The sequence below is a fragment of the Monopterus albus genome, unplaced genomic scaffold (assembly GCF_001952655.1).
Source record: "Monopterus albus unplaced genomic scaffold, M_albus_1.0 scaffold31.1, whole genome shotgun sequence".
Lineage (NCBI taxonomy): Eukaryota > Metazoa > Chordata > Actinopteri > Synbranchiformes > Synbranchidae > Monopterus > Monopterus albus.
The window spans coordinates 1,344,050-1,355,383 of NW_018127911.1; the positions used below are offsets into that span (position 1 = coordinate 1,344,050).

The following is an 11,334-nucleotide window of genomic DNA, read 5'->3' on the forward strand; positions in this document are numbered from 1 at the left end:
CCAGAGCGGCCGAGCAAACCTGACAAGTGGAGTCAGGTTTGTTAGGTTAGACCTCTTACCCACAGGTAAACTACTTTAATCTAAATATAACATTGTTTTTCATTTGGTATACTTATGTATAAGGATAACTGGAGGTTTGTAATAAGTGCAATATTTTATATTGCTGTTTATGAATGATATGTTATGACACTAATGCCATGTCTTTGTGTGGCTCACCCTGTAGTCACTTGAGCAGGTAGTAGGCTCCAGTGGAGGGAGGCTGAGAGGATAAAATGCAGTTCACATAGGAAGTGGTGGCAGCTTGTTGTGAGGCTGTGGTCTTTTTTTTGTTTGTTCACTTTGAGATTCTTTATTTTAATTTCCTGATGTGCTTCTTCAGCCTCTTTATAAAAGAGCTCCAGTGCAAACCACCCCAGTTGGGATGGCGGCATAACATGCTATAATGCAGCAGTTTTTTTGTTTATGAATTATGTATATCACAGACACTGTTGTTGAGAAAACAGAAAAAACTCATTGGTTACCTTGCTGAACAATGTTTTATATATATATATATAGTTTGGGGGCCATCATATATTACATTTGTGGTTGTTTGAATATATATGCTTTCTTTGCTGTTTAGCTATTTAATTCCTACATGCCGTGGGTTTTCACATAGATGCTTGATGTTGATAAAGCCAAAGTTTAAAAAAAGATTTTCAAATAGAACTTTATTGTCATGACATTTAGATTTTTACATTTATTTACACCACCTAGACAATCATAACATTCATCTTTATAATCATTAAACATTTAAATTAATATACTTTAAGTATAAGACCCCAACATTTGCCCCCTGTCATGGTGGGAGGGGATTAAATTAGCATGTCGTATGCTCGTACCAGCAATAGTTTTAGTTCACAGTATCGTGGTAAACCCTCCACTAAATTTATGTCAAGTATATCAGCACATTCAAATTCCAGTAATATAGGAGTGATAGAAGCCCAGACCAAGTCAGTCACATTCCAAAAAATGAGTGCATAGGCCTCTATGATACCAAAAGTGGTTACAATCCTACTTTATGAACATGTACTGTATACAGCATGTAGTTAATGGCATCATAATCACACTTAAAGTATAAAAGGTTCAGTGACCAAATCGCTGAGGTAGAGAGAGTTGTTTCTTTCTCTTACTTGAAGCCATTTGAAGCCACTGCAGAAAGCCATTCTAGTCCAAATAAAGGCAATATGTAACACTTGGTAACAACACCAAGGTGTTAGCATAAATGCAGGCTGTGCAATATGTGCACTGGCTTTCAAACCCAAGCCTCTAGGGCACTCACTAATGCTACCTGAACAAAACCAAACATGATTTCTCTCTCACTATGAGGAAAGCACAGTATGCTACAGCAATTAAAACATATTCATGTTTTGTTTGCCACTTAATAGATGTGCTATCATTGGTGATTTGGTGACAGCTCTTAGCCAAAGAAAAACCTCCAGCATAACAAAGAAGAAGACAGAGAAAATTTGGAGCAGGCTACAGTGAAAGAGGTGAGAAGGAGGGTCCCATCAAAAAATGTTGCACAAGGGTCCAAAATAGAATATTATGCTACAGCATAAAAGCCTATAAATATAGAACAAATAGGTGCACTCCTTAGAATGGCAATTTATTCAGCTCAGATTTGGTTGTATTGCAGTGTATTGTACTGTGGCTGTAATCTGCATACTGACAGTGTCAGTCTTTCCTGTCCCTATAAATACACTCTTCCAAGTCAGTGTAATTAATATGACTTTTCAGGAAGCACCTCTGAAAATTGCATTAGTGCACAAAACAGCAAATTCAAATATTATCCATGGCTTCTCTCTGCATAAAGAAGAGATTACTGGGATGTTTTTCTTTGATTCTCACACATTTTCTGTACTTCCTGTTGGTATCCACTGAGTTTCAGCAGGTTGTTGGTGCTGCCTTTGCCTGGTCAAGCTATACGTAGGATCTCCGCTTTCTGAGTGCAGACCAGGTCTGTGTTGACCATTTTCCACATGTGCAAGAGATCTGACGGTAGCAGCTTGTGCACCACAATCATACTCTTAAAGAAACAAGGTTCTCGGTTCAACTTACTGCTCTTATTTTTCACCAAGCCAAAAGTCTTAAAGGCATTGTGTTTAACAGGCATGACATGAAGCACCTCCAGACACATGCCCAAGAAGACATCATCGATGGGGTAGAGCTCCAGGGTGTCTGCGACCCAATGAAGCCTCCTTGCTAGGGTCCCATCAATCAGAAAACCTCCTCCACCAGCATATGGAGGGTAGAACGTTTTATTATACAAAGCATGGGGAATATAGTATTTGTTCTCTTTTTTACGAATGGGCTTAGCCTTGAAAATCACATCCCCCACAAACAAGTTCTTTTCATGGCTGCTGCTTTCTAGGAACTCAAATATGTTTTCCACACTGACAAAGACATCATCGTCCCCCTTAAAGACATAGTGTACACGGGTGCAGTAAGTGTGGAACCACTTGAGGAAGTGGGTCTCCTTGAGTGTGAGGTTGAAGAAGCTATCCAAGAAGTCCCACTCAAGGATATCCCCATAGATGTAGTCCTCGTACTCCACAAGCTTCTGATGATTTGCCCTCTCTGCATCATTGGAGGGTTTACCAAGAAGGAAGAGGGTTTTTATCTTCTTTCCATCCACCACCCGCTCTTTGCCCCAGGTTTTTCGGATGACCTCCCTTCTGTCATGCTGGGTAGCCACCGATTTAATTACCATTAACAAATATATATCCCCTGTGCACTTCTCTGGGTGGTTAAGGAGCATGGGGAAGTAACGACAATGTCGATAAAGCATAAACTGTTTAAAATTACCTTCCAGGCCCCTGAACCAGTCCTGGCTGGACAGGTTGAGGTTTGCACTACAGTTGGAGCTGGTTACATCCCAGGCTCTGGGGCTGCTGTCCTCAGTGATTCTAGGTTCATGTACGGTGGCTTGAACTTTAGACTGTTGCTGGTGTTTGCTCACCTTCCAGAAGCCTTTTATGTCCTGGTAAAAGCCAGCTTTCTTTTCCAGTGCAGCTCCAGGCTCCACTCCCCCAGAAACATCCATGCGAGCCAGGCTCTCGAGTTCGAATGGAACCCCCCTATTGATGCCCGTTCTCTGGACAACAGTCACCGCTACCACAATCAGGAAAAACATGACACTCATACTTTTGTACAGCCTCCATCGATCTCTGTTTTTCATCCTGGGCAAGGACAAAAATCAAAGATGTCAATCAGAAAATATCTACCTTTTAATAAAGCTTTTAGATATTAGAAAAATATTTCAGTGATACCACAGGTATGTATTTTGAATTTGTTATTTTGAAATAAAACTAAATAAACAGGAAAATATATAGGCAAAAATGCACAATCTTAATTAGTGATCTCATACAGGTTAAATCACATTTACACATTTAGACAGCAAAGCAAAGAATAGCCATTATATTATAGTAATAATAGTATAATTTTCTTCATACAGTCACATAAAAATATAAAAATACAGATAACAAGGAATCTACAAGGAACTTGTTTTTGTAAGCTTACGTTTTTTCTCTGAAACAAATGACATGCATTTAAGATGTAATTACAATAAGATGATGCTGGTGTCACTTTTTTTAACCAGTGTTACTCCTGGATGAACATGTGGAATGTAACTGGACATGAAATAATCTGTGCACTTCAAAGTCCTACATCTCAATCCTGCCAGGGCTCGTTACATTTAAGACCCCTGAGACAACCCCGTGTGGGCCCGTTTACTGTTGGAAGAAATCCCCCACCCCCAGCAAAGCAGACATGAAACTAGGCCAAGTCAACATGCCCTTAGAAGTTCACTATCATTTAATAATATAGCAGCCTTCATGAATAAGATCTACATCATCTTAAAATTTTGGCTGAAAATGAAAATGAGTCCCACATGACCATTTGTCCTTGATGTTTTTGTTCTTCTTTAAGTTAACATCTTGATGAGTTCTTATTTTATTAGGCATATCTATGTAATGAAAACAGGGGTAAAACGTGCACATAGCAAAGGGGTCGTGTAAAATAAATAATCCGTAACACACTGATAAAGAAGTTAGGAGGGTTCACTTACATTTTGCTTTAGACGATGTGCGATGGCTGCTTTGAGACAACAAAACCAATAAATTCCTGATTATCGAGACCCGAAAAGTGGAAGTAACTGACTTTATGTCTCATCGGCTTTTGGGCCAAAACATAAAATAGTCGTTTCCATCCAAACAGTCTTGTTGCAAATAGCGTTGGCAGAGCTGGCAGAGATCTTAAACGCTCCTGCGCCTGGCGATGCAGACGCCCCGTGGGATGTACTGAGGTCTGCGCTCGCCCCCGACAGAGACGCGTTCTTACAGGCTCGGCTGCAGTTACGTAGACGCGCAGGATGCGGATGATGAATGAACTGGGAAGCAGAGTCCACAAGCCCTAAAACAGTCTACTGGAATTCTTTTGTTTGGAAACGTGTTTTACTGTCAGTGGTGGAAGTACTCGCAGCTTTTACATAAGTAAAAGTTGCAGTAGTGTAAAAGTAGTCTGTTACAAGTAAAAGCCCTGTCTTCAAAATGTTAAAGGTACACAAGTATTAACATCGAAATAAAGTAAAAGCCCACATAGCAGACAGGTGTGGGCCAGATCTGGTATCAAGCCCGCACTGCTGGCCGACTGCTGGCATGGCAAGTGGTATGTCAGCTGGATGTGGGCCACATCTGGCAATGATGGCACTGTTAATATGATGGCATGCCACAAGTGGCCCGATTGGTTTGGTTTATGTGGCCCAGATCTGTCCATGCCACATATGGCCCGACTGTGGTTGAGCTTATGTTGTCCATGTCTGTCTCATATGAATATGTTCTCTTAAGTGTGAACCACAAAGAATTTTAAGTCTTACCTTTAAAATGTTTTTCTACCTTTACTGGTGTCTCACACACCACCACCCTACTCCTAATTCAATTTAGTCTTTCCAGTTTATAGCAATTAAGTGCATTCAAACTCATAAACACATCAACATCACATACTCCAACACTGACAGAAAACCTTTATTTCTCAGAATTGAATGAGTAATAATTAAAACAGATGGCCCTCAACGTTACAGGACAACTGTGTTTGTGTGTTGAGAAATTAAATCTCTCACTATTCTGAAAAGACTGTCCACTTATGCTTCCCTGACAACCAACCAGCCAAACTTGTCCTTTGCTCTTCGCTCTCATTGGCTCTAGCTATTAACAGAACTGGATGCACCGTTTTGAACAGAGAAAAGGGGTCATGGCCTCATGCTGGCCCATGTGTGGGCCACCTCTGCATGGCAAACCAGGTCTGGGCCACCAAAGGGCCGTCATTCTTTGCTGTATGTCGGCCGAGTGTAAGTGCATTGTGTGGGCCAGAACCGGGCCAGACCAATTTTGCTATGTGGGAGTACTCATACAGAATGGTATATTTCATACGAATATTTAACATTTTATTAGATTATAGTTATTGATTAATTATTTTGCACATGCCATTTAATGTTGCCACTGGTAAAAGCGGAGCTGATTTTTAATTACCTACTGCTGAGTAGTTTTTTTAATTTACCACTGAGGATCAATAAAACCTTATGATTATACTGTGTTTTATTGACCTTATTCTGAAAAGTAACTAGTAACTAAAGTTATCAGAAAAATGTAACAAAGTAAAAAGTGCAATATTTACCTTAAAAGTATACAGTGCAATACCTTTAAAATTTTGTGAAGTCAAACTGAAGTAGCAGAAAGTGAAAATACTCAAGTAAAGTACAGATACATCAAATTGTACTTAAGTACAGTACTTGAGTAAATGTACTTAGGTTTTTTCTACCTCTCTTTACTGTAGATCTTAATTGAACACCATATGGAGCATGCTATGGTAGCTTACAGTTCCAAAACTTTTAACTAATTTATTAATGTCTTAATTGTCACTAATGATTTTTTTTGCCTTCTAGTTGTCACAATTTCATAAATTCAGTTTTCAGTATAGAGATACTGTATATATGAAGTAATGTCTCAGATCAAAAAGGTTTGTCATAAAATGCTGCACAAAGTAAAAGGATATAACATGAACACTGACGATATTTTGACAATTAATAAAAGAGGACTAGAAATAGAATATTGGGTTTTTATAAACCTTTAGCTTTTAATGATGGCTTTCAGGGGACAGTCTAAATAAAATTTGTTAACCCATCCATCCATCCACTTTCTTCCGCTTATCCGGGACCGGGTCGCGGGGGCAGCAGTCTAAGCAAAGATGCCCAGACTTCCCTCTCTCCAGACATTTCCTCCAGCTCCTGCGGGGGATTCCCTCTCTCCAGACACTTTCTCCAGCTCCTCCGGGGGGATGCCGAGGCGTTCCCAGGCCAGCCGAGAGACATAGTCCCTCCAGCGTGTCCTGGGTCTTCCCCGGGGCCTCCTCCCGGTGGGACATGCCCGGAACACCTCCCTAGGAAGGCGCCCAGGAGGCATCCGAAACAGATTCCCGAACCACCTCAGCTGGCTCCTCTCGATGTGGAGGAGCAGCAGTTCTACTCCGAGCTCCTCCCGGGTGACCGAGCTCCTCACCCTATCTCTGAGGGTGCGCCCGGCCACCCTGCGGAGAAAGCTCATTTCGGCCGCCTGTATCCGGGATCTTGCCCTTTCAGTCATGACGCAAAAGGGGCAAGATCCCGCATTTGTTAACCTATTAGTAATATTAATCATTCCATGCAGTGGACTTCCTTATATACTGCTGACATCAACAAGAGGTGCTATTGTTGATGACATTTCACAGAACAAACTCTATAGGCTTTCATCAGCTCCCTGGGCTTTGACAGCCATTGTGTGACTAAAAATTTTACATATTTACCAGCCTATAAAAGTGATATTTTATAGACCAGGTACTGTTGGAATCAGTTGTCAAGGAAGATTAGCGCTGTTGATGAATGCATTCCTACAACATGACTCACAAATCTTGATTACAGGTACTGGAAATCAAAAGGTCTGAGTTATGTTTTCTTTTCAATCTGAACAGTTACAAAGATAATGTAGAGCTGTATCACCAACAGATAAGTTTTGGGCATAAAACAAATGTTATTGATCTGATTTTTACTCTTAAGGTCTTTCAATATGAAAGCAAAATAAGGATTGGTGTCTGCTGAAATGCTGATTGCACAGTTGTCACCACCACAACTTAAAGTTTGCCATGGAGAACTATACTCTTTCGTCTCACTGTGGTCTGCGGAAAGAACAACAAAATATCTCTGTGTACTTCAAAACAAGTATTTTTCAATCTAATACAGCTGTGATCTAAAATATCTCCTTCCTCTCCTTCTCTCTCCATTTCCTGGATCCAACCAGCTATCGTTCTCAGGGCCATGTGCATCCTGTTGCCTGCTGGTGCTGTTTTTCCCGTTTGGATTTTTTTTCTTCTCTGTGTGGGCTTGAGCTTTGCATATGCTATGGGGAAGTGAAGTACTGATGGACACCACAGTCCCTTATCTTCCCTGTAAGGCACACACCCCCCTCTGTCACTATGCCTAACAGAGACAACAGCCAGTAAGGAAATCTGAGCTCTATGAGCATAGTTACTCATTATAACATATGATTTGTTTCAGAATATGGCATTTGTTCCTGCATTTTTATTGATTCTAATGTTGATCTTAAAATGCAAAGTCTACAGAATTCTCCTGAAAATAAAAATCAACAGAAAATAGAGGGTTTTCAACTGAAAACAGCTAAATTAAAGCTGCAATGGTCAGTATTTTTGTATTTTACTTGTATGTCATTGGTTTTGCTCATAGTGGTGAAGCCACAGGAAATTAGCACCCTGACCCTCTTCAGGATAAGCATATATATAATGCCTGGATGGATGGATGGATATAAAAATACTGAGTAGAACTAAAGGAAACTATAACATCTGGGTGGGGGGGGGGGCGGGTGGCTGGAACCAGGCCCAGCTGACATTGGGTGAGAGGCGGGATACACTCTGGACAGGTTGCCAGTCTATCACAGGGCTGACAGAGACAGACAAGCACACACACCCACACTCACTCTTACAGGCAATTTAAAGTCACCAGTCAACCTAAGATGCATGTCTTTGGACTGTGGGGGGAAGCTGGAGTACCTGGAGAGAGAGTATTTTAATATTTTTAAGTTCATTCTTTGGGTTCCAACAGACCAACTGTTTGGGAGCAAACAGACCAAGTTAGCAGCTATCTGAGGAACATCTAGCAGTTATAAAGAGATATTTCCTCAGGAGCTCAAAAGAAGAACGAACATTTGATTTACTTTCATAGTGGCCTAACACATGACTCAAAATGAATGTTGCTCAGCGTCTGTCTGATGTGAAAGGAGGCAACTAATTACTACCACGTTCACCATAACAACTGGTAATAGTATATCAGAGTTGTGTTAGCACCTTGTTTTGCTTAACCTTAACTGTCGTAAAATGCGACAATTTGATATGCTTATGTTACACCTGACAATCCCACTGTCACTCTATCAGTGCTTATTATCTACTTAACAACTCCTTTTCACCTTTTGTTGTAGTTTACGCAAGAATGGCGAAGTTGGTGTGAGCTGGGGGCTGCTGGGCCGGAAGGTACTAAGAAAAACAGACTGTTAATAAGAAATGGTAATGGAACACCCTGTGGCTATGTGTTGCTTTGGAGAAGTCTGTGCCAATCTCTTGTGGTTACGACACCTGGGGAACTTTGAATTGTCAAACTCTTGTCAACTGGAATGAACAAGCCTCAGAAAATGCATGCGTTCTTCCTCCTTTGAATAACTAAGGGGCCCTGGCTGCTGGCTCCTCAGTCACTATGAAAAAAAAAATCTGATGCTAGAAAAGAAATAACAGCTTGAGGGGATTTTTCCCTTAAGACTCTTTTTCACTAAGCTGGCAGCTGTCATGTTCCTTTCTGAAAATGCGATAGAACAAAGAAGATGTGATCAGACTATATTATAAATGTCCCTGTTCCTTCTAACCACCCAGAGATCCCTATAGGCTTAAAAACACTATTGTAAGTTCACCATTATGCAGCTACAAAGCACAATTTGAAATATTACTTTGAACTAAAAATCTGCTTTCTTTATTTTTTGCTGATTTCAAAGACATACACATTCCTTTTCGAGTTAAATATATTACTGACTTAGGCCCATTAAATAGTCCCAAAGGCAATGTCAAGAGAATGTTATGCTAGTTTGTTTGTTTATCATATTCCATCCATTAGCTCTACACATTATCCTGTGGGGCCTGGGTCAACAAATGAAAAAGCAAATAACAAAAACATATTCAAAAATCAACTGTCATGCACAATTCCAGAAATGCTGGTGTCATCCACTGATAAGTCACCTTTGGTGAGTGCAGATAAGCAAGGCTGTTAAACTCATGCAACTGTCATCTCTTTAATCTTTTATCTCCTTCTTGTTGAAGAACCAACAGCCTTGAAGTGGCATTTACCCTTTCCCACAAAACATTCTAACCACATTTTGGATTTGCTGTAGTGTACGCACACAAAAAACTGCAGCTGCAAAAGTTAACAGGTAGTTTGTGAGGACATTCCTGAAGTCATAAATGTAAAAGTTGAATTCCAAATAAGCTTAAAGTTTTAGTGTGTTTGATGAGTGGCCTCTTTGGCCATTAACAACATAGCATTTTTTGAATTAGCAACAATGCTTCTGTCAATATGCAAGGCGAGTTGATTTATAAAGCACATTTCATACACAGAGACAATTCAAACTACTTTACAGAGGCAAGGAAAAACAGTAACAACATTAAAAAGAATAAGCATAAAATAAGCAATAAGAATAAAATCAGTTAAGACAAAGCGAAGATAAAACATTGTTATAATCTACCAAAATCTAGCAGTTACATAAAAACCAGTCAAACAAAGGCACAGGAAAACAGCAGACTTTTCAGCCTTGAAAGTGGCTAGAGTAGGGGCACTTTGAAGGTCATCAGGATGTTGCTACAAAGTTAGTGACATACAAACTTCCAAAACTAACAAACATGGCCAGAAAAGAAAGATATACACCTTCATGTTTTTACAACAACAGTGCCACTATGGGGTTCACATTGATCTGTCTGTTCAAAAGGACTGGTCATAGGGAAACAGGGGGTTCAAGAGACAAAGAAACTAAAACGTTGCTTCTGCTTGGTGTCACCCTTTATCAGTGGTCCACACAGCTGTTCACTGATAACACATCTTAAAATGGTGCCAGTGATCCTGATGACACGTAGGGCTCTTTAGTAGAGGATGCTCCTGTTGTTGGAGTCTAAAATGTCTTCATACCTTGGGTCTTACTTTTCATTTTGGCCACCATTCCCACTGCTAACATTTTCTCATCGGATTAATTGCAGCGGTATGAGGATATGGTGAGTCTGCTGAACTTTAAATGAAAATCAATAGCAGGTTAACTATATTAACTAAACACCTTTTTGCCGTGAAATCCAAGGTAAAGGGTGAATAATTACACAAGCTCAGTGTAGCAAATTTCAAAAGCTGTTTCCTGGTTCAGATTTGTTTCACTGTACCTACTAATAGCTGAAAGGTAATGTGGTTTAACTTGGGATTTTTTTGGTCTTGTCATGCTAATGAACACTGTTGTAAACATGAGATGCTTGATGGGCAAACCTAGTTTTAAAAACCCGGATTATCTTTAATGAACCAAAACATAAACAACACTGTTTTTATTAATAAGAGATGGATTAACTTGTCCATTCTTCTGAGTTGCTTTGCAGTTTTCTATGTTAGACAACCACTACTTGGTCTGAGGAGATACTATATTTAGGATTATGCAACTACTGAGCAGAAAACTGAAAAATGTACTACCTTAAAATAGATTTTGACTGAGATTCTTTTCAAGACATTGTGGGTACCATAACCAAGCCTCACATTGAAAACCGATAAAATGTAGAGGCCACTTTCAGATCAGTCTCAAACAAATATCAGTTTCATAAAGGTATCAGTCTCATTACAAAGCCCTTAATGACAAGCCTGCATCGTATCTTAAAGACCTCATAGAGCCATATCATCCTAACAGAGCACTTCGCTCTCAGAGTGCAGGTTTACTTGTGGTTCCTAGAGTCCACAGAAGCAGAATGGGAGGCAGAGCCTTTAGCTATCAAGCTCCTCTCCTATGGAACCAACTCCCAGTCTCAGTTCAGGAGGCAGACTACCTCTCTACCTTGAAGATTAGACTTAAGACGTTCTTTTTTGATAAAGCTTATAGTTAGGGCTGGATCAGGTGACCCTGAGCCTTCCCTTAGTTATGCTGCTATAGGCCTAGGCTGCTGGGGGGCCCCATGATGCTCTGAGTTTCTTCC

General features: G+C 40.2%; 1 protein-coding gene and 1 long non-coding RNA gene across 2 annotated transcripts; one reads left to right on the forward strand and one right to left on the reverse strand.

Annotated features, from left to right (window-relative positions):
- LOC109958174 (uncharacterized) lies at positions 1–3,123 on the forward strand. The gene is made up of 3 exons (XR_002274635.1): positions 1–65; positions 1,425–1,529; positions 3,047–3,123. It is a non-coding gene; the product is annotated as an uncharacterized LOC109958174 (long non-coding RNA).
- Positions 1,523–4,319, reverse strand: b3gnt7 (UDP-GlcNAc:betaGal beta-1,3-N-acetylglucosaminyltransferase 7). The gene is made up of 2 exons (XM_020596600.1): positions 4,106–4,319; positions 1,523–3,218 (listed from the first exon to the last, which is right to left on the reverse strand). Coding segments are annotated over exons 1-2 (1,266 nt in total). The 5' UTR covers positions 4,108–4,319; the 3' UTR covers positions 1,523–1,954.
- Positions 4,320–11,334: the final 7,015 nt, after the last annotated feature.